General features: G+C 41.2%; 1 protein-coding gene across 1 annotated transcript in view; it reads right to left on the bottom strand.

Annotated features, from left to right (window-relative positions):
• Cenpe (centromere protein E) overlaps positions 1–21,074 on the bottom strand; it is a 64,020-nt gene that overhangs the window by 25,232 nt on the left and 17,714 nt on the right. Inside the window, exons 16-36 of the mRNA XM_013349949.1 lie at positions 20,689–20,856; positions 19,450–19,524; positions 19,148–19,267; positions 17,964–18,086; positions 17,072–17,228; positions 16,647–16,801; positions 14,182–14,496; positions 13,786–14,058; positions 13,515–13,670; positions 12,025–12,228; positions 10,769–10,927; positions 8,819–9,109; positions 8,556–8,705; positions 7,100–7,381; positions 4,654–4,812; positions 4,174–4,458; positions 3,517–3,804; positions 3,021–3,116; positions 2,326–2,607; positions 1,565–1,723; positions 91–351 (exon numbers count right to left, since the gene is read on the bottom strand). Of these exons, the coding sequence (XP_013205403.1) occupies positions 91–351; positions 1,565–1,723; positions 2,326–2,607; positions 3,021–3,116; positions 3,517–3,804; positions 4,174–4,458; positions 4,654–4,812; positions 7,100–7,381; positions 8,556–8,705; positions 8,819–9,109; positions 10,769–10,927; positions 12,025–12,228; positions 13,515–13,670; positions 13,786–14,058; positions 14,182–14,496; positions 16,647–16,801; positions 17,072–17,228; positions 17,964–18,086; positions 19,148–19,267; positions 19,450–19,524; positions 20,689–20,856 (4,158 nt within the window). The remainder of the gene's footprint in view (positions 1–90; positions 352–1,564; positions 1,724–2,325; positions 2,608–3,020; positions 3,117–3,516; positions 3,805–4,173; positions 4,459–4,653; positions 4,813–7,099; positions 7,382–8,555; positions 8,706–8,818; positions 9,110–10,768; positions 10,928–12,024; positions 12,229–13,514; positions 13,671–13,785; positions 14,059–14,181; positions 14,497–16,646; positions 16,802–17,071; positions 17,229–17,963; positions 18,087–19,147; positions 19,268–19,449; positions 19,525–20,688; positions 20,857–21,074) is intronic.

Raw genomic sequence — 21,074 nt, 5'->3', positions numbered from 1 at the left:
AGGGAGGGAGGGAGGGAGGAGAGAGCTCATCTATGGATCCTGTACTTTCAAGCACGGTGGTTCCAGACAGGAAGAAGGAGCACAGCTCACCTTATGCATGCTGTCCCTTAGGGTCTCCTTAAGCTGGTCTCTCTCCATCTTGAGCATTTCCTCCATTCTCTTTAGATTATCTCTTTCTTTTATTACAGATTTCATTTCTTCAAGATTTTCATGAAGCTTCTGGGCCAGATTTAAATTCTCCATCTCTATCTTACTCAGAGTTAAGCCCTGCTGCTTGAGTTGCTTTTGTGTTTCACTAGCATCTCCTTTTAACTTAAGAAGTTGAAGTTCATTTGCCTTAAGTTCTTGAATCTGGAGACAAGAAATCACATTAGGATAGACTTTTCAAAGAAAGCTTTATCTTTAACTTTTATTGTTTTACTTTACGGTTAAGGGTGCTTTGCCTACATGTATGTCTATGCACCATGTGTATGCCTGGTGCCCATGGAAGTCAGAAGAGGGTGTCGGGAGTCTCCTGGAGCTGGAGGTAAAGGAGAGTTGTAAGCCACCAGGGAGTCTGTGGGGATCAACCCTGGGTCCTCTAGGAGAGGACTGAGCCATTTCTCCATCTGCAGAAAGCTTCATTCACTTTCCACTATGTGAGCGAGGTGATCATGGAAGGCAGAGGAATGGGAGCCTCTGGAGCTGGAGGGCCAGAGGTGCTGAGAACTCCTAACTGCAGGCGAGGATACGGACTGCTTTAAGAGAAGGCTGGAGCACAGCTTTGCTGGGAGTGGCCATGCATGCCCTAATCCCAGTACTCTTGGTGGGGAAGAAAAGAATAGTCTCTAAACCAATTAAGACAGCAATCTTTCCATCTAATTTTTATAAATGGTTCCTAAAGGCAGTTTTCTTTTGAGGTATAACACATAGAGAGTATACTAATCTTAAATGTAGACTTTGGGTTTTTGGTGTTTCTTTCCTTTTTTTTTTGAGGATCTCTCTGTGTAGCCCTGGCTCTCCTAGAACCCTCGCTATAGACCAGGTTGGCTTTGAACTCATAGAGATCCACCTGCCTCTGCCTCCCAAGTGTTGGGATTAAAGGTGTGCGCCACCACACCTTGAACTCACAGAGATCCACCTGCCTCTGCCTCCCAAGTGTTGGGATTAAAAGCATGTGCTACCACCACCTGGCTTAGTTATTCTTGATATATGCATACATCTATAAAACCATAACCCAGACCAAACTAGACAGCATTTCCAGCATCCAACATCTGCGTATCCTTTCCTTGAGGTTAATATAAACCTGACCTTTAACACCCTGGTCTACTTTTGTTTTCTTCGGAACTTAAGATGACAAGGCAGTCCCCACTCACTCGCTGATATGCAGGCTGTTCTCACTTTCCCACTGTTCTGGATAAATTGCTGTGAACTTTGTTGCTGGCTGTGCAGGAGAATGGGCACCCACCCAAGGGAAAGAAATGCAGGCCTTACAGTGAGCGCTGCCGGACTATTTCCCAGTGTGGAGAACCTTTACAACCCCAAAGGCTTCCCGATGTGAAAAAACGGGATGCCCAATCAATACCTTTTCCTGTAATTTAATATTTGCATTTTCTAATTCCATTTTCATATTTGATACTTCATCTGTCTTCTTGGACACACTCCCTCTGAGTCTATCAATGGTTTCCTGGTGCTCCTTCAGGTCCATGTGCGCAATTCTTAGTTCCTCTTGCTTTTCCAGGCCCTTTTAAAACAGGAACATATCTTAACATTAAGTAGCATTTTCAGAAATAAGTGTTTATCAGTGGACAGTTCTGTGGGTCTGTTTTCCCGTCCTTCTTTAACATAGGCTCCAGAGAATGAACTCAGATCGTCAGGCCGGTGCAGCAAATGCTTCACCCAGTGAACCAAACTGGGGGGCGCAGGGGGGTGGGGGAGAGGCTCTCACTACTTAATATTCTTTACTGTTAGAAATCCACAGACCTTTTCCTGATTGGGACATTGAGACCAACCAACTTGCACAGAATTTTAGCATATTGCTTGTATTTGCCATTTCTTCCTAAGACACCTTTAGGTTGTTTCTTTCCCATTTTTATCACAAACTGTTATAACCAAGCAGCACTGGGAACTACGTGTATATATGTTTATGTATACGCTCATCTGCACATACACTTCTTTGACAACTGGGTCAGTATATATCTAGGTTAAAAACTCCACAAAGAAACGCTGAATTCAAACAGTTCAAGAACACAAACCACCTGCCATTCCTGTCGGAATGAAGGACTCAATGCCAACCCGCCCCTGCCCAGATGATCTAGAAACCTGCTAGGGCAGGACAGAACTTACACTTGCTTCCATTTGTTGAAGACTTTTCCTCAGTTGGTCTCGCTCTACTCTGAGGGCTTCATCCACAATTTTTAGGTCATCGTTTTCCTTGGTGACAATTCTTATTTCTTCAAGGTTTTCATAAACTTGCTGAGTCAACTTTAACTTCTCTATTTCTATGTTCTCCAGAGTTGAACTCTGGGCTCCTAGCTGCTTCTTCAATTGCTCCATCTGATCCATCCTTTCCCCGAGCTCAGCTTCTACCTGAGAAAGTTGACGTGCTTTTTCCTGGAGTTCTTGGCTCTTAAGACAACCATATAATAAGTTAGAGCACTGAAAATATGAGCAAAAATCCCCAAACAACAGTCTTAAAATTCAATCAGCAAATCATGGGCTTCAAATTTAGACAGGTTCACAGTTTACACAGAGGATCTGACTTCAGTTCTGGTCTATCCAGATTAAAAATACCCACGCTTCTTTTTTTTTTTTTTTTTTTTTGGTTTTTCGAGACAGGGTTTCTCTGTGGTTTTGGAGCCTGTCCTGGAACTAGCTCTGTAGACCAGGCTGGTCTCGAACTCACAGAGATCCGCCTGCCTCTGCCTCCCGAGTGCTGGGATTAAAGGCGTGCGCCACCACCTCCCAGCTAAAAATACCCACGCTTCTAGAACAGCATGTGAGCGTACTAAGACCCCTTGGATACGTGACAGTTCATCTACCTTATCAGACACACTCTCCCTGAGCTTGCTGATAGTCTCCTGGTGCTCTTGCAGGTGCACACGAGCAACTCTCAGCTCCTCGTCTTTTTCCAGACCCTTAATTATTAGGAAAAGAAAGAAGACATTGAAGAAAAACAGTTCCGACAGAAGCTATACCAAAGATCAAAGGCCTCCCAGTCCTCACTCTTGAGCTGCTCCGGGACGTGACTACATATTCTAGATGAGCCACTGTTAGCTCACCTTTCCCCAGGAGGACACTACAGACACAGTGCCAGTCTACTTTGTTAGCAAAGGTACAGCACTCTGTGATCCAGATACGCTGTGTGTTTTTTACCAGTCCCCTATGAATGGAGAGTGTGAATCTGCTGTCTTTGCAGGACCGTGCAAATGTGTGTAGTGTAAAATGCTACAACTAGACTCTTGGGACAAATTGTACACTTTGCCCAAGTGTCATTAGCACATTAAGCTACATGATGGCGGAGAAATGGCAACTCACTCTAGTTACTGTCTCTTTAAGGCTCTCCTCCAGCTGGCCTCTCTCTACCGTGAGGCGCTCTTCCAAACTCCTAAGCTCATCTCTTTCTTTTGCTACCGATCCCATTTCGTCAAGGGTTGCGTGAAGCCTTTGAGTCAAGGTTACATTCTGCATTTCCACCCTCTCCAGAGTTGCCTTCTGGGCCTCCAGCTGCTTGTTCAAGCATTCCACTTCATGTCCGCTTCCTTGGCTCTCATTAACAGTCTTCATCGCTAGGCATCCACGCTCTCTGTCCTCAAGTTCTTGGAGCTGAGAAAATAAGTTAGGTCACAGGTCCACAGAAGTGGGTTTTGCTTGTTTTTAAGAGAAAGGCAGATGTTTTTACATTTAGTCTAATGATGCTGTGCTTCTTTGATGAGATGGAGGGAACGAATAAGTACATGTCCTTTTCTACGTAACTGAAAGTCAGCATTTGCCTTTCCAAATCCAAGTACCTGCTGCTTGATCCACTTCCCTTTGAAACATCACTCGAACTAGTAATCTCTATGCCATCACTCAGATGACGACTACAGTTTTAGCTTCCCCTTTATCATTACAGAAAAATTAATAAAACTTAGCAGGTGACATCACAATCATCTTAGTCCTCGTTTTGTTTTCCCCAAATTAGCAGAGACTTACCTTAGCGCCAATTTCTTTCATGGTTTCTTTCTGCTGTTCGCTTTCCACACGGAGAGCCTCCTGTACTCTTCTGAGCTCATCTCTTTCCTTAGTTAGAATCCTCACTTCCTCCTGACTTCCTTCTAGCTCCTTAGTCAGCTGGAGCCTGTCACTCTCCAGCCTCTGCACTGTCGAGTCCTTGGCTAGGAGAAGCGCCTTGACTTGGTCTAGTTCATTCATTTTCCCTTGTGCCTCATTAGTTTCTTTTATATTAAGTTGTTCCTGTTTCTCACAGAGTTCTTGAATCTTTAAACAACAATGAAATAAGTTATCAGCACAAAATATACAGGCACATGTGCACGTGTGCACAACACACAGTCTCTCCTATTTTAATGAAAAAAATATAGAATAGATTTCAAAATAAATGAGTATGTGAGCAGTAATCTTCAAGTTAGCAACCCCCTTCTGGTCTCCTCCCCCTGCTTCTCTCCCTCAGTTTACCTTTCTCTCTAGTTCATCAGTGGCCGACTTTAGTTGTGCACGAATACTTGACAGCTCGGTTTCCTTCTGGGAGAGGCTCGCTCTTAGTGCGTCAATATTTTTCTCTTGCTCTTTTAGGCAACAACGAGCAACGTTAAGTTCCTCTTCAGTTTCTAGATGCTTTAGTATTAGAGAAAATTCCAAGAAGTTTATGGAAATCTAACCATTATAGTATAACTACCTCCATTTTGAAAAGCTTTGCTTATAAAGCTCTTGAGAAATATAAAGCAAAGAGGAAACTCTGAGTTGTGACATCTCTGAGATGCTGTGATGGCTCATGCTCTGCCTGGGGAACCGGCTGCAGGCACAGTAGACCCCTTTCTCCTCTGACAGGTACAGTACAATAACCCCATGGGAGAGGCAGTAGCAAGTATACATTGTTGGTAACCAGCAGTTCTCTAATTAGATTTAAGACCTGCTCAACAAGAAAGAAATCACACCTGATGCTGGAAACCGAGCCAACTATCGGGGTTAGGGAAGTCATGGATCTTGGAAATTCTATAAACACCTTTCTACTAAGCTAGCACAGTCCCTAGCTACATCCCTAAAACTTGTTCTTTCTACTAAGCTAGCACCACCCCTAGCTACATCCCTAAAACTTGTCCTTTCACAGCTCGAGAGTTTCTGTTTCTCCTCTCGGTGACCTGGAGCCGGCTCGGCTCTGCTCTGCTCTGCTCTATCAGCTGCCCACCCCCCCCAAGTCGTCTCACTGCCCTTCCACATCCAAGAACTGGTCTTGTCTGTGAGAGCTTCCTGTATCTTAAGGGAATTCCAAGACAATACATTTGATAACTAAAGATAATTATAAAGAAAAGAAAGTAGGCATTTTCTTATATGATAGAGAGAGTATCCAATGGCTCATTTACAGAGTAAGTTTTCTACATTCTCCCACTCTCCAGGCAGTAAATATGTTTATTTAAGGGCTCACTACCTTGTCAAGTGTCCTATTAGACAAGGCTACAGACAAAATAGTGAGTTTTTTCTTTCTTTCTATGATTTCTGCCAGAATCACACTGTAGGGGGAAAAGACAGAAGCTATGACAAATTTCAGCTAACAGAAGAGATGAGCTACTCAGGGCATTACTGTCAGGCATACTTATCATCATGGGTGATTGGAAAGGCTTGCTAGGGAACAAAGACCCGAGAGCTGTGGGAGAAAGCACCACTCACAAAAGGCACATGTGTAAGTCCTGCAGGTGGGGAAATGATCAGATCACTAACAAGTCCTGAGAAGAACAGAAGGGCACAGAGGGCGTCATGGAAAGGGAGGCTGCAGCAAGGTTAGATACCGGCAGGGTCTGTGGTCCTGGGCCTCATGGGCCATGAGTGGAGTCTAGGTTTTAAAGAGTAACACTAATAGACTGAACACATTCAAGAACACAGCACTTTGTCTCAGAATGGGAACTGTATTAGATACGTGTAAGAATGAACGTAAGTACCCACACAGAGACTCATCACTTTCTTGAGCATCAGGCATACATGTGGTAAACAGATGTATAAACAGGCAAAATACACAGACACATGAGATAATGAAAATCTAAAACAAAATGAATATAGGGAGTGACAAAGAAATAATGGTGATTCTGTATAAAGGTATTGGTAATGTGGATAAAAAAACTGGAGGGTTTTAACACACAGCCAACCTTTGATAAAAAACACTGTGTCTACAAAGTCTACCTGTTCTTGTAACACACACGCACAAACACGCATGCACGCACGCACACGCACGCGCGCACGCACGCACAACACACACACACACACACACACCAGCATGGTTTGGACACTGTACTGCAGTGAGGGAACAGGAAGACACAGCAAGAGCAGGGATGATTTCCAGGTTTCCAACCAAAGCGAAGAAGACAGAAATGCCTTCTAGGAGAAAAGGGTTTTCTGGCAATTTAATACAGGACCTCACCCCTTGTCTCAGACTCCCAGAGTGAGGAGATTATATACAGTTCCCTATCACCAGGCAGAGTGAGGAGATTATATACAGTTCCCTATCACCAGGCATAGTGTGGAAGCATGGACTCAAAGAAAGAAAGAAAGAAATATTCTCTTTTCTGTTATTAAAGCATTGATTCTTCTAAGTCAATTTTGAATACTCAAGAACAAAGATGTTCAGACAGTTTCAATTATTTCTTTACATTCAGGAATAATTTTTAATTATCCTGCTTCCTGTCATTACATGATTAGAACCACCTGCAGAGTTAGCACTGAGATTTTTAAATGTGGCACAAGCAACCCTTTTATAAAACACTAGTTAAGAAGGAAGAAAGAAGCTCATTTATCTAAACATAGTGGTACACATCCTGTGTCCTAGAATTGGGGAAAGGGAGGCAAGAGAAATATGAATTCAAGGCCAAGTCTGGTTACATGAGACTATCTCAACACAAAACAAAATACTCACTTTAGCCAAAGTTTTCCTGGCATCTTCTTTCAGCTGGGCACATTCGACATGAAGTGTTTCTAGCATCATTTTCAAGTCGTCCCTCTCTTCAGCGAGACATCTGATCTCTTTCTGACTTTCTTGAAGCTTCTCAGTCAGCCCAAGCCTCTCTATGCTTTCTGGTGGCTCTGAATCCGCTGTTCTGCAGTGTTCTTCCAATAGCTCCAGTTCATCCACTTTTCCTGGAATCTCCTTGACTTCGTTCAAAACAGGAAGGAGCTCTTGTTCTTGAAGCTCTGGGATCTTGTGATATTGATAAAGCGCAGTGTTACTAACTAGAGATTACATTTCTTTTTTTAAATAGAAAAGATCAGGAAATTTTACCCAGCAATGAATGTGACCTTGAATATTAGAGTCTCCCTTAGGGCAATAAGTCTCTGTTATACTCTCTCACTTTCAATCCCTGTGGATTCTATATGATGTCACTACCAGTCTGTCATGCTTCCTTTTTTGCTTCCAAAGTGGCCCAATCTGTATATATTATCATCACACTATTAATTCAGTTGCAGGCTTAGTTTCTAGACTTATTCTCACCTTATAAGCAAAAAAGGAAATTGTCTTAGGTGTTTATGAATATTCCAGTAAATGTATAGCCCCCATCTTTTGTTGAATCCCAATGCCATCTCCCATGTTTTCTGTTGTGCACACTGACTTCCTATTCACACCAATCGCTAGTGGAATGATGTACTTTGCATATCATATTTCCACAGGCACCACGTGAGAACTGAGGGACTGTCACGTGCACACACTGACAAAAAGACCTGCTTTATTACACAGTACTTCCAGTGCTTGGCAAAGAGCAGACTGTTCGTTATTCCATTATCATCTTTCCATAGCAGTTACAATTATTTGATGGTGTCTTATTCATTTATGATTGTTCATTTATCAGCTTCTACTACAAACCAATCAGGATTTTGTCCCTCCATTACCACTGTTTTTCTTTCTCTTTTTTAAAAATATTTATTTATTTATTATGTATACAATATTCTGTCTGTGTGTATGCCTGAAGGCCAGAAGAGGGCGCCAGACCTCATTACAGATGGTTGTGAGCCCCCATGTGGTTGCTGGGAATTGAACTCAGGTCCTTTGGAAGAGCAGGCAATGTTCTTAACTGCTGAGCCATCTCTCCAGCCCCTCTCTTTTCTTTCTTTAAACAGGGTCTTACATAGGCTATCCTTAAACTCTCTGTGGAGTATGGAGTACAGGATGGTCTTAACTCCTGATTCTCCTGCTCCACCCAGCAAGTTCTGAGGTTACAGGTATGCACCAACCTGACTTTCCCCTTTGTATCTGTAACCCAGACTCCAGTAGACAGTCAACAAATTCCTGGCCAATGGATACATTATAACTATCTACTTATTTTCCTTCAAAAGAGGAGGAAAGAAGTGGCCGAGGACATGATGCAAAAATGACATACCTTTTCTTGCGATTCGGTATTGGATTTGTCTGTGTTCTGAGTGCTTGCTACCTGAGCTTCTTTCTCAGAAATGCTTCTTAGCTCGTCGGTGATTTCTTGGTGCTCTTTCAGATGTGTGTGAGCAATGCTTAGTCCTTCTGTTTGTAGGCCCTTAGGAAGTGAAATATAAAAAATTTTACAGCCCTTGCTCAACACTGCCTCCCAGCTGACTAGGTTTCCAAAGAAACATTTAGCAGATAGAAAAAGGCTACAGTATTACTTACCGTAGCTTTGATTTCTCTTGCATATTCTGCAAGCTGTCTTCTTTCTATTTCAGATGATTCCTGCAATTCCTTTAGATCATTTCTTTCTTTGGTTAGAGATTTCAACTTCTCACAATTTTCCTCAAGTTTCTGAGACAACTCAAGTCTCTCTGCTTCCACGCGCGCCAACGCCAGTCCTTGGCTCCTGAGCTGATCCCTTAGGCTCTCCATTTCAGTCATCCTTTCCCGCATCTTACTCACATCTTCCTCTGCACTGAGAAGGAGGTGCTGCTTTTCTTGGAGTTTCTGGTTCTTAGGAGGGACAATTTTTTATAATTACCATGTTACTGATACTTTGCTAAATTTTTATGTAGTACCATTAACTGAGCATTGTCTACACAAAGCAAACAGACAAGCACCATTAAGAGTGAACTAGCCCTCTAGACATGCTTATGTTTGGTTAAGCAATTCAGGACTATTCAGAATGTGAACTTGATTGGAAACGGGATTTTTAAAGATATAACTAACTGTAAGCCTTAAGATTAGATTCTTTTGGACTACAGTGGTCCTTCAAATCAATGGCAGAAAAGGACACAGAGAAACCAGGAAGAGCAAGCTACGAGAAAACAGCATCAGAGACTGGAGTGGTGCAGTCCCAGGACAGCTGGGAGATATCAGATACTAGGAAGAAGCACAAAAGAACTCTTCACTGAGCCATCAAAAGGAACACCACTGGCACTTCAACTTTTAAAGGACCAAGAATGGTGACAATGCTGCTTGTGGGGACACTGGGGAGGCAGTGGGTCTCTACAGAGTGAGTTCAAGGAGAGAGAGAGAGAGAGAGAGAGAGAGAGAGAGAGAGAGAGAGAGAGAGAGAGAGAACAGTGATATATTGCTTGTCTGGTCTTGTAGACCAGTAACTTTATGGTAATTCTGGTATTATTACCTTGGAAACTTACATAGGTTGATCAAGGTAGCAAGATGAGAAGAGAAAATAAAACTAAAAAGCCAAGAGACTAAAGTACATAAGTATAGATTCCAAATAACTATAATTCCCTATGATATAAATATTATACACTTATCATTTGTTTCTTTAGAGACAGTCTCATTCTGTAGCCCAGGCTGGCTGGGAACACTCTAGGAAGTCCAGGCTGGTATCAGATTTACAGTGGCCCCCTTGCCTCGGCCCCCAAACTGCAGGGATTACAGCTGTGAGTGACCATATCTGTTTTCCATCGTCTTTTACTTTTAACAAGATGTTTACAGAATGGCCCAAATAAACTCAGAAGCATCAACTATTATCAGCTGCTGATTTCACTTCTTTGAGGAGTTTAAAAAAAAAAAAAAACAACACAAGGTTTTAAAGTAAATTCAATTATATAAAAGGAGTTGGGATTTAAAAAAAAAAAGAATGCTAGCCAGAACATGGCACAAACTACAGCATGCCATCCAGCAGTGGCATTGCTCTCATCCTATCAGAAGGAACCTGCAGAGTCACTCAGTCGCTGGTCAGTCTCAGGCCTCACATGACTTTACTTCTCTTTTACCAGTGATGCAGAAACCTGTCAGCATCCAAGATGGTGATCGTGAGCAGCCTTATAATTCAAAGAAACGTCAACACGACTCCACATGGGAGGAACTTTTATTTGATGACTAATATTTCTCAAGTACTCAGAGTATCTAATCCATGGTAGTACTCTTTAATTTTGATGGATGACTATATTACATGATTAATTTAGACCATCTAAGGCTGCCTGACTCTCACCTAAAGATGTTATAATTATATAATCTTTGCAAGGACTTAATTAAGAATTTAATACAAATTGAAACTTCAAACTGTTAACATTAATACTTCTTCACTTTGGAGATATTCCCTATTCCTTAATTTAAGACTAGAGGAAACGCATTTATTAGCTTTGTGGTTTGTGTGGTGGGGACAGTCAAGACAACAGTGTGGGAAGGGAAGCGCACCTTTTCCTCTAACTCTTCTTCTACCTCTGCCAATCTCTCACACGTCCTGGAGAGCTCGTCGCTCTTCTTGGAGGCTTCGTCTTTTTCCCGTGCAGCTATCTCTTGTTGCCTTTGGAGTTCATCTCTAAGAATTCTTAATTCCTCCTGGTTTTCAATAGTCTAGTGTTTAAAAAAAGTTCTAGATTAGAATTTATAATATTTTCTCATCTTTATGAAATCAGGAAAACTCAGAAATCATTTTTGACTCAAAATGAAGAAATCAAAGTGATACTGCATAGACAAAGACAACTCTAAAGTGGTCAGTCTGCTTTCAGTGGCCAAAAAGACTAAAGCCATATTGTTTTTCTTATGTATTTATGGCTTTGCATTCAAGTACTGATCAATGAGCAGCCAGTTCACAATGGCTCCCACCCTTTGCTGGGAGGATGTGGAACTAATCCATTATGAAGATCACAAAACAGCAGACTTGAATACGAAGGTCATCGAAACATAACGAATCAGAGAAGGAACACGCTTTGTGTCTGCGTGCTAATTTTCATTTAGTCTGTTGATAAAACAGACGAAACAATTCTAAATACAGAAAATTAAAACAGCACAGATTATAGGTTCTAGGGGATTCACAGTGAATTTCCTAAATTATTAATTTCAACCCATAAAAAAACCCTATAATAGATAAAAAACAAACAAACAAACAAACAAAAAAACCCAAAACCTAGTCAGGGATTACTGGCAAGCATGAATGACTTAAGACAAAATTAAAAGTTACAATAGCAAAAGAGAAACATCTAGGAACCAATTTAACAAAATACGTATGATATCTGCAAACTCTAACACAACATTAAGGGAATATTTATTAAGGATATTCAATGGCTAATTAGTTTATGAAAAAGTTTCAACATCTTTTGTTGCTAGGGAACAGTAAAGTAAGATAGGTACATTTGAAAAAGAATGGCTAAAATTGAAAGCACAAATAAATATAAAGTGTTGGTAAGGGGAATATGGAGCCACCAGAATTCTATTTATTTGTTGATGGAAATGTAAAATGGCAAAGCTGATCTGAAAATCAATCTGGAAAATTATTACCAAGTTAACACATAACACCCAGGGGCTCTATATAGGCAGAGACATTTGTCAAAAGTCATCCAACCTACACTTCCATGACATATCTACTGCATATAGATTATACCCAAATAAAGTTAATAATATCAAAATAAACAGATAAAATGTATAATCAGCTGTAGAGAGCCAGATCTTACCATTTCGATATTTTCCTTCAGGTCCATCTTCAATTGCTCCTTTTCTGCAATAAGACTTTCCAGTGTTTGTTGGAGTCTACTCTTCTCCTGCATTAAAGAATGTATTTTCCTCTGTTCATCTGTTACCCCATTATCGCTACCACTTGAAACCGATGTTTGGGCATTTGCAGCCAGTAGATTCTGCTCTTCATCTAAGCCATCCACCTAAATATGAATACATTAAAGAAGAGTTTAGGTAATTAACAACTACCTTAATATTAAAGTACCCACTTATATTCTGTATCAAGTGCTAGCCTCACACCAGCACCCGAGTCTCCTTGACAGGCGCTAGGCACTATTCCTATCCCTATTTGGTAATTAGGGAACTCAGATTTACACAAGACCATGAGAGAGCACACAGCCAGCTTTGGACACAAGTGGTCAGGCTCCAGTACTGGTGTTCTATACCCGTTCACTGATAAGAGCCACCTACGTAGCTGTACCACTGAAATTTTCATGTACAATAGGTTAACCTGACTCTGTGGACATTCATTTACTCAAACTGATTAGATAATCAAGATATGCCTTTCCTGCCTATATATCTTCCTTAAATATTCTAAGTTATACAACTGTAGCATTTTGGTTTTTCTTTTTTTGTTTTTTGATTTTTTTGTTACAAAAAGAATGAATACTGATGACTTTATGGCTTCCCTGAGTTCTGATGGTTACAGTTGGAATGAGAAAACAGACTTTGTTCCTCGTCAATGGGCTGGTCCTGGACTGAATGAAAAGGAAAAGGGGGCAGAGCTGCAGCATCCACCCCTCTACTTCCTGACTGGGAGCAGGATCTCTGCTGCCCTGAGTTCCCAGCATGGTGCATTAGACCTTTTACACCCGGAGGCCAAGCAATTTTCACTTAATTGCTTTTGTCAGATATTTTGTCACAACAACAAGAGAGCAACCTAAGGAATACACGAACTTTGATGACGCCATGATTCCTTAGGCAGGTACACCAGTGATGGGAAATAGCTCACGGGGTTATGCTTTATGCCTAAGGGAGGAGTGGCCTGGCACTACCCTGAAGGAGAATCTATTGCTAAGAAACAGCCTTGTGGAAAAAGTCCAGGCTCCCAGTAGTTTTACCAGACTCTTCACGATCTTGTCCCTGTCCAAAACATGTGTCACCTAGTCTCAAATTCTGTCTTCCTATTCATTAAGAGGTTTTAAAAATACTTTTAAATCTTGACGTTATCTCAGGGCTTTTATATCTGTCATACTTTTCCTTGAATTATTTTCCTATTCTAATTGACTCCCCAGCTTCCACCGTTCAGGTGTGCATTATCCTAGTTATGTTTCCACTGCTGTCACGGAATGCTGATCAGGGGCAACTTGGGGAGGGAAGAGTTTATTTCACCTCACAGATTATGGTTCAGCACTGCAGGAAATAAGGCAGTGTCTGCTGTTAAAGAGCAGCTTGTAGAAGCAGACGGAAAGTCAACCATCATTCCTACCTTCCACTCAACTTCGTCTCTACTTCCTCCACTGTCCTCCATGTGCAAATTCTTGGACATCTCCTCAGCAGCTTTCATTTTCAGCACGTTAATTGTTTCTTGGTGTTGCTTCAAAGACTCAAGAGCATTTAGTAACTGTTCTTGAGTCTCTACATTCTTGGCAAGAGAAAAAGAAAACCATTTCCATCAGGATGTGAAGCATACTGATCTTACAGTTACTACTCAATCATACACGACATGACTTCCGCAGTTCTACCCGGCTGAACCATACCATGTTTACAGTGTCCTGAATGTCACTTCTCAGTTGGTCCCTCTCCATCTGCAGGCTTGTTTGGAGTTGTTTTAGGTCTTCCTTTTCTTGGGTTAAGACTCTTACTTCTTCCAAGGTTTGCTGAAGCCTCTCAGTGAGCAGTGCTCTCTCCTTCTCTGCAGACTGCAGGCTGGACTCTCTGTGTTCTAACTGTGTTCTCAGCTCGTCCATTTTATCTGACCTCTCCTGACTCTCGTTTGTTTTCTGCTGAAGCTCTTGAGTCTTGTGGGAAAGCTTTAAAGAAAAAGTGTGATAGAGTAAAAGCAGAACGTTGTATCACACGTAGACAAACTCACGTGCATGCAGACCACACTCAGGAAAGCAGAAGCCCGTTTCTCATCGACAGTTTGTACCAACCTCAGCCTTCAAGGAATCCAAACTTGAAGCAAGGTTTTCTGCTTCTTTAGAGAGATTTCCTATTTGCTGTCTCATCCTGTCATTGTCCCCCAGAACCACTTCATACTTCTGCTCGAGTTCCACGTGAAGGGCTTCCAGTGTTTGGTATGCTTCCTCTCTGCTTCTGCAATTCAGCTGGGAAGCTGGAAGGTCTTCTTTAGTCCTTCCAATTTCTTCAAGTAAAGCTTGAATTCTACTGTCCTTATGAGCTACTTCAGAAAACAAGTTTTCCCTTTCTGAGGTTCTTAAACAGAGCTCTTCGGATTTCTCATGCAGCTGTGGAAAACAAGTCAGAATTAGGGATGGTAGCAAAATTTGATAGATACCCTGAAACAACTTTCTGGAAACTTTGAACGTTAGCAAAGGTTGTGAGGAATGAATGGCGGTCATTTTCATTTGCGGGTCTGAGAGTCGACCTCAGAGCACAGTGCACAGCAGGCAAGCACACAGCCATTCAGTCTGTCTACAGCAGACGGCAGCGTTCCTGTCCTTGCCTCTCCGTGTAGCCGTTTAATCCGTCTTAAATGCTTGTTTCATGATGTCTTTGAGTTCCAGTTAGAGAATGCATGGAGAAAGAGCAGTAGAAACAGCTAACTGAGATTTATTTAGTTCCCAAGTTATCACTTCAAAGTGTTTTTTAATATGTCTGTGTGGCAGGTACTTTACGTTTTTCTCAAAATTCAACCCCCCTCCCCCCAACTAAACATTGACTGCAATTCAAATTCCTAAACATTTAATACATGGACAAACTAGGCTTTTAAGAATTACATAGGAAGCGTCATTAAAAAATTTTTAAAAAATTTTTTTCTTTAATTGATTTTATGGAGCTATTATATTTTTCTTTGAGAAGCATCATTTTAAATAATGAAATAATCCACAATATATTTATGGGTAGTTTACTCATTGTGAAAGGGGAAGATGAGAGAGCTGAAAAGCCCACCAAGAGAAGGGCAAAAGCACAGAGGTTAGCGCCTGGCTGAGGGACACACCGTGAGGCTCAGCACCAGCCTGGCAGCCATGTTGGAGGACTGAAAAGAGCACCTGTTGGTCTTTCCATGCACTGAGTGCTCAAGGAACTCTGCTGTTACATGTTTACAGCATAAATAAAATAATGCTTCATTCTTTAGCAAGATGTTTCCATAGAGTAAGCACTCAAATTCTTGGCACTTTTATTTCTTTTAGGAAGACAGACAGACAGAGAAGCTGATGGGTGAGTTTGCAGATGCGTTTACTAACAAGGAAAACTTATAGTGGCTACAAAAACTATCAGTGCTAGCCTTTAACCTTGCTACATTTTATTTTGAAATTTATTTTTCTCATGTGTTTGGATGCTTATGTATGTATGTATGTATGTATGTATGTATGTATGTATGTATATCTATGCACCATTTGCATGCAGTGTCCATGGAGGTCATATCAAGGCCTCAGATCCTCTTGGAACTGAAGTTAACAGGGTAAGTTGTGAATTGCAACGTGGGTGCTGGGAATCAAACTTGACTCCTCTGGGAGACTAGTCAGTGTTCATAACCACCGAGCTCTCTCTCTCTTGCCCTTGGTATTTTTTAAATACGGAATTTTAAAATTTAGTCTTGAGAATATCAAACACAAATAGGATGTATTTCAATTATATTCAGGCCCCTACCAATTCCTCCTGGAATCTCCTAAATCCCCCTCCCAACTTTGAGTCCTCTTTATTGTTTTGTAACTTTCTAAGTCCAACCAGTCACCCATGTATATGCACGACTGCAGCCACCCACCAGACCATGGTAACCCTACAAGGGACCCCTAAAGAGAATGGCCTCTCCCCCTCTCCTAGGGGCCATCAATTGCCAATAGCTTTCAGCTGGGGTGAGGGCTCACGTGGCCCTCTCTTGATCTTGGGCAGCCACCACAGCTGCTGTGGTGTAAGCACATGAGTCCTGTCACATGCGGGATACTGCTTCGCCCTAGCCCCCTAATCACTGCTCCTTACAATCACTCCACCCTTTGTCAAGACGTTCCCTGAGTCTTGAGAGGAGGGCATATAAAATACACGTCACAGACATTTGTTTTTTGCATAAAGAAATTTGTTTGAGTCTAACTCTGTAGCCCAGGCTGGTCTGTAAACCCACCTCACCCTCTTGAACGCTGGGATCACAGGCATGAGCCACCATCTCCATATACCTTCTTTCCTATTCTGTGTTCTTCAACGCAGTGCTATGGCTAGTACCAACAAGTGGGGACAATACTAAGGGGGGGGGGGGCTAAAAGTGTGCAAATACATTTGAAGACCAAATACAGCCGGTGCATGGATCACGCTACTAAGCACTTGGGTAAATACACCTTGAAAACACTGCTTCTCTACCAAGTTCCCTAAGAGCCGGTGAGCGCATGAGCCATCTCTGCCCATTACGCTCTGAGCCAGACGTTTACGTCTGCTGTCTTACCTCTTTCCTCAGCATTTCTACCTCAGAGGGTAAAGACTTCAACTCCGAGAGCAAGTGAACTTCTTTTTGCAAAGTTTCTTTTTCTTCAACTTCTTTATTCAGTTCTCGTTGGAGATCAGTAATCCTGTTCTCCAGCTCCAAATTTGACAGCAAACCTACAAGTTTTTGATAAGTTAGTCTATGTGGACAAGAAAGTAATTAGATTTTTAAGATTTTAAACTACCCCTCAAGTCATGCCCACTGCACTGAAAAATAATTTTAAGCCCTTAATATTTAGAAACATGGATATCGAAGATATTTAAACTGAACAGTAAATTTTTTTTAATAAGTAAGAGCTTAGCCGGCATGTGATTCCGGGAATGTACTCAATCACTGTAGGTAAGCTCCTGGGGGTCAGTGTACAAACCTAAAAATTTGTACGGTACCTTTGCCATCTACCAGGGCAGTGAGTTTTGATATTTCCTGAAAAGCAAACTGTAATTCCTTATCTAGATCATCTTGCATTTTCTTTTTTGCCTCCAGCTGGCGTTGATAGGCCTGAATGTCATTTTCCATTTGCTTACAAGAATCTGAAAGTTCATTCTGTCAGAAAAACATTGAAAATTGACAACATATAATATAAACAAAGGAGTCAAGACCACCATAGGGACAGTCACAGAATCACCTAACAATATAATAAACATAATATAATATAAACAAAGAGGTCAAGACTGCCATGGGGATACCCACAGAATCACCCAATAATATATAGAATATAATATATAAACAAAGGGTCAAGACCATCATGGGGATGCCCACTGAATCACTTAACAATATATAAAAAATAATATAATATATAATATAAACAAAGGGGTCAAGACCGCCATGAGGACTCCTACAGTATCACCTGACTTGAGCTAGTGGGAGCTCACTGAACTGATAACAGGGGACCTGCACAGGACAAACTAGACCTTCTGAATGTGGTGACAGTTGTGTGGCTGGGGCAGTCTGTGGGGTCACTGGCATTGGGACTAGGACTTATCCCTAGAGCTTAAATTGGCTTTTTGAAGCCCATTTCCTAAGGAGGAATACCTTGCTCAGCCTAGATATGGGGGGGGGTGGTCCTGTCTCAAAGTGACGTGCCAGACTTTGTTGACTCCCCACGGGAAGCCTCAGCCTCTCTGAGGAGTACATGGGGGCTGGGGTCGGAGCAGGAGGAGAGGGGAGAGAGGCAACCGTGATTAGTGTGTAAAATGAGAAAAGGTTGTTTAAAATAGAAAAGCCTGATGACACTGTACTGATCACCACTGCGTGTCATAACCTCTGAACAGTACTAACAACTTTCTCCTTCAGCGTCAGGTTCTCACTCCTAAGGAAGGCCGACTCTCTCTTGGCGTCAAGGGCCACAGCGTCCATATCAGACAGCGTCTGCATCATCTGCTTCAGGTCTTCAGTGGGTTCCTAGACAAGAGACAAAGAAAGAGGACTCAGGAGGTCCAGTTTTGGCAGATTTGGGAACTACACTGGAGAACACACATACACACGCGGCAGAAATCCAGCAGGTGCGGCGCCAGAGAGTTGGAAACTAGCTCGAACCCCTGCTGGGTCACACAAGGCCTCGCTCTAGAGTTGGCACCTAGCTCCAATCCATCTTTTTGGTTACAGATAGCTTTTGTTGCCCTATGTGCACCCTGTCTGAAGAGTTTCCCAAAGATGCAAAGCTACGCAGAACTCAGCTGGGAGGGAAACCCAGATAACTGTGGTACCCAGTCTTTATTGAGATGTTGTGCTCGGCATTATACTGTGGAAGCTTCATTCAGGCTGTTTGGAGCACATGGAAACCAACTGGCATAATTGTAACTGAGAAAAATAAAAATGCCCTGGGTGAAGGGAAAGCGCTGCAGGCCACCGAGGCTGGGGACCCCATCTCAAGTGTCTCTGAGCTTTCATTCACCCGTGCCACAACACACAAGGCAAAACACTCATCTTATTCTTAGCTCATCAAGAAGGGTAAAGATAAGATAAAAATTCTGGCCACATTTTCCTATATCATAACAGCTGGTTGGGAAGTACAATTTAAACAACTGGTTGGTGTTTAATAAAAAAACCTAAGCCAGGTATGGTGGCACACACCTTTAAATCCCAGAACTAGAGACAGGCAGGGGGATCTCTTGAGTTAAGAGGTCAACCCATCCAACATATCGAATTTCAAGTCAGCTTGAGCTTTACAGAGAGACCCTATTTCAAACAAACCAACCAAACCACCCACACCCACTGGTACAGAAGGAAAAAAAAAATCCTAAAACCATTGAAACAGTTACTTCAACTCTCTATTGGTAAAATGTTGATCGCACTAACGATTCATTAATCGGAGATTTATGCCCATATTAAACATATATAAATTGATTATAACTAGCCTGGTACACAGTTGGCTCAATATAACCAAGCATTTACGAGGAAGATTATGACGATGTACTAGAAATGCCAAGTCAATCACACAGCAAAAGAAAACCCGATTTTACCGATGAGTATGACAGGTCTATTTTCATCTTTTCTGACTTCTGGGCATCTATGTATTTCTGCAGGTCCTTAATCTGATCCTCCTTTTGTTTAAGAAGCTCTACTTTTGAACTTAATTCATTCTAAAAGAATCAAAGAACAATAAAATTGAACTTAATAAATGATTTGTTAAAAATTTAAATTGGTCAAAAATCACTAATATTTAAAATATAATTTCTCTATTTTCTGTAATTATGTTTAATTATAGGACACATATTTTAAGTTGTAGTTACTTATCAAAAGAAATACTAAGATAAATGTTTACCTCAAGATCTTGATTATATACTTCTGCATGCTTAACTAAATTCTTTAAGTTGGAAATTTCATGAATTAGCTGCATCTGTAAGAGTATATGAATAGGAAACAGCAAACCAATTGTTAATAAAGCAAAAAAGAAAGAAAACCAAAGAAAGCATTCTTTACTGCTTCAGAAACACCCGTCTTAGAAGGGATTGAGAGATCAACTGTTCAGCTACTGTAGTAGCGCACCTGATAATCTAAACATCCAAGAGGAAAAGGGGCTAGAGAGCTGGCTTAGCAGTCACAAGGACGGCGCTCTCCCTACAGAGGACACAAGTTCAGTTCCCAGCATCCCCGCAGGCATCCCAAACCATTTGCAACTGCAGCTCTCCAGGATCTGATGCTTCTATGGGCACCTGCATTCATTCATGTATACACTTAACACTGACACATAGACCTACATGTAATAAATAACAAAAATAAGATCTTAAAAAATCCGAGAAACACTACTCAAACAAACTCACACCCACAAATTAAACAAATAGGGAAAAGCATGTCTTCATAATGATCTCAACAGGTCATAATGACATCACTAGTGAATAAGCAAACTCCAGTCACAATTTTAATAACCTATATTTTGGACAGACTGTGTTTGGGGAATCTTAAGTTTTTTCCTTCCAATTAATGATCCAACTGGCCCTATAATGACATAGTTTCATATGATTTGAATTTAGGTTGATTGGGGTAGGTTGACTTCATGTAGGAACTTTAAACTATTACTATTGTTGCTGAGAACCTACAAGGTGTAAGATTATTAACTCTTATTTTGCTATCTATCCTCAGGAAAACATTGAAAATTATGCTACTACGTAAAAGTATAAAGGAGAAAGCATGTGTCTTAATGTTGTTTATCAAAGTGAAAATTTTGAAAATTCAGCTTTGAATTTTTTGACCACCAGAAACTTTCATAGTGAGGAACAAGAGACCCAAACCAGCCAAACAACCAAACCAAACCACTCTGTGTAAGACAAAGTCACTAAACCCTTCAAGATGCTCCATTTGTTCTCCTGTTCACGTACAGTGGAAAATAAATCTGGTTATCTTAAAAAGAGTATAAACTAAATGCCTCTCGATTAAATTCCTTAAGTTGTGTACATACAGGTAAAACAGCAACACCTCCATGTTAGAAATCAATGTCTTCACGAGGCTGATAGAGTTGCCATTCGTGTTTTTGTTTCACATTCATTATTTCTATTTTTCTTACCTCCTGATCTTTCTCTGCTTTTCTTTCGAGAGCCTCAAATTCCTCTAAGTCATTTTTTTCTTTTAATTTCAATTTCAGTTCTTCATTTTCTCTTCTTAGCTGCTCGTACTCCAATACTAGATCATCGTACTGAGCATGAATTGAGGTCAATTCACTTTCTAAGTTTTCCTGTTATAAACAGAAACAAATCTTCAGTCAGGGGAAATTCAGATTCACCTGCTAAATTGTTTTGCTAACCAAAATGTAGATTAAATGAATAATCAGTTCATCTCTGAGCCAGTTGAACAGGTCATTCTATCTATCTATCTATCTATCTATCTATCTATCTATCTATCTATCTATCTATCTATCTATCTATCTACCTACCTACCTACCTACCTACCTAC

This window comes from Microtus ochrogaster, chromosome 21 (assembly GCF_000317375.1).
Source record: "Microtus ochrogaster isolate Prairie Vole_2 chromosome 21, MicOch1.0, whole genome shotgun sequence".
In the NCBI taxonomy this organism is placed as follows: Eukaryota; Metazoa; Chordata; class Mammalia; order Rodentia; family Cricetidae; genus Microtus; species Microtus ochrogaster.
The sequence above is the reverse complement of the archived record's forward strand: the minus strand, read 5'-3'. Positions and strand labels throughout refer to the sequence as shown.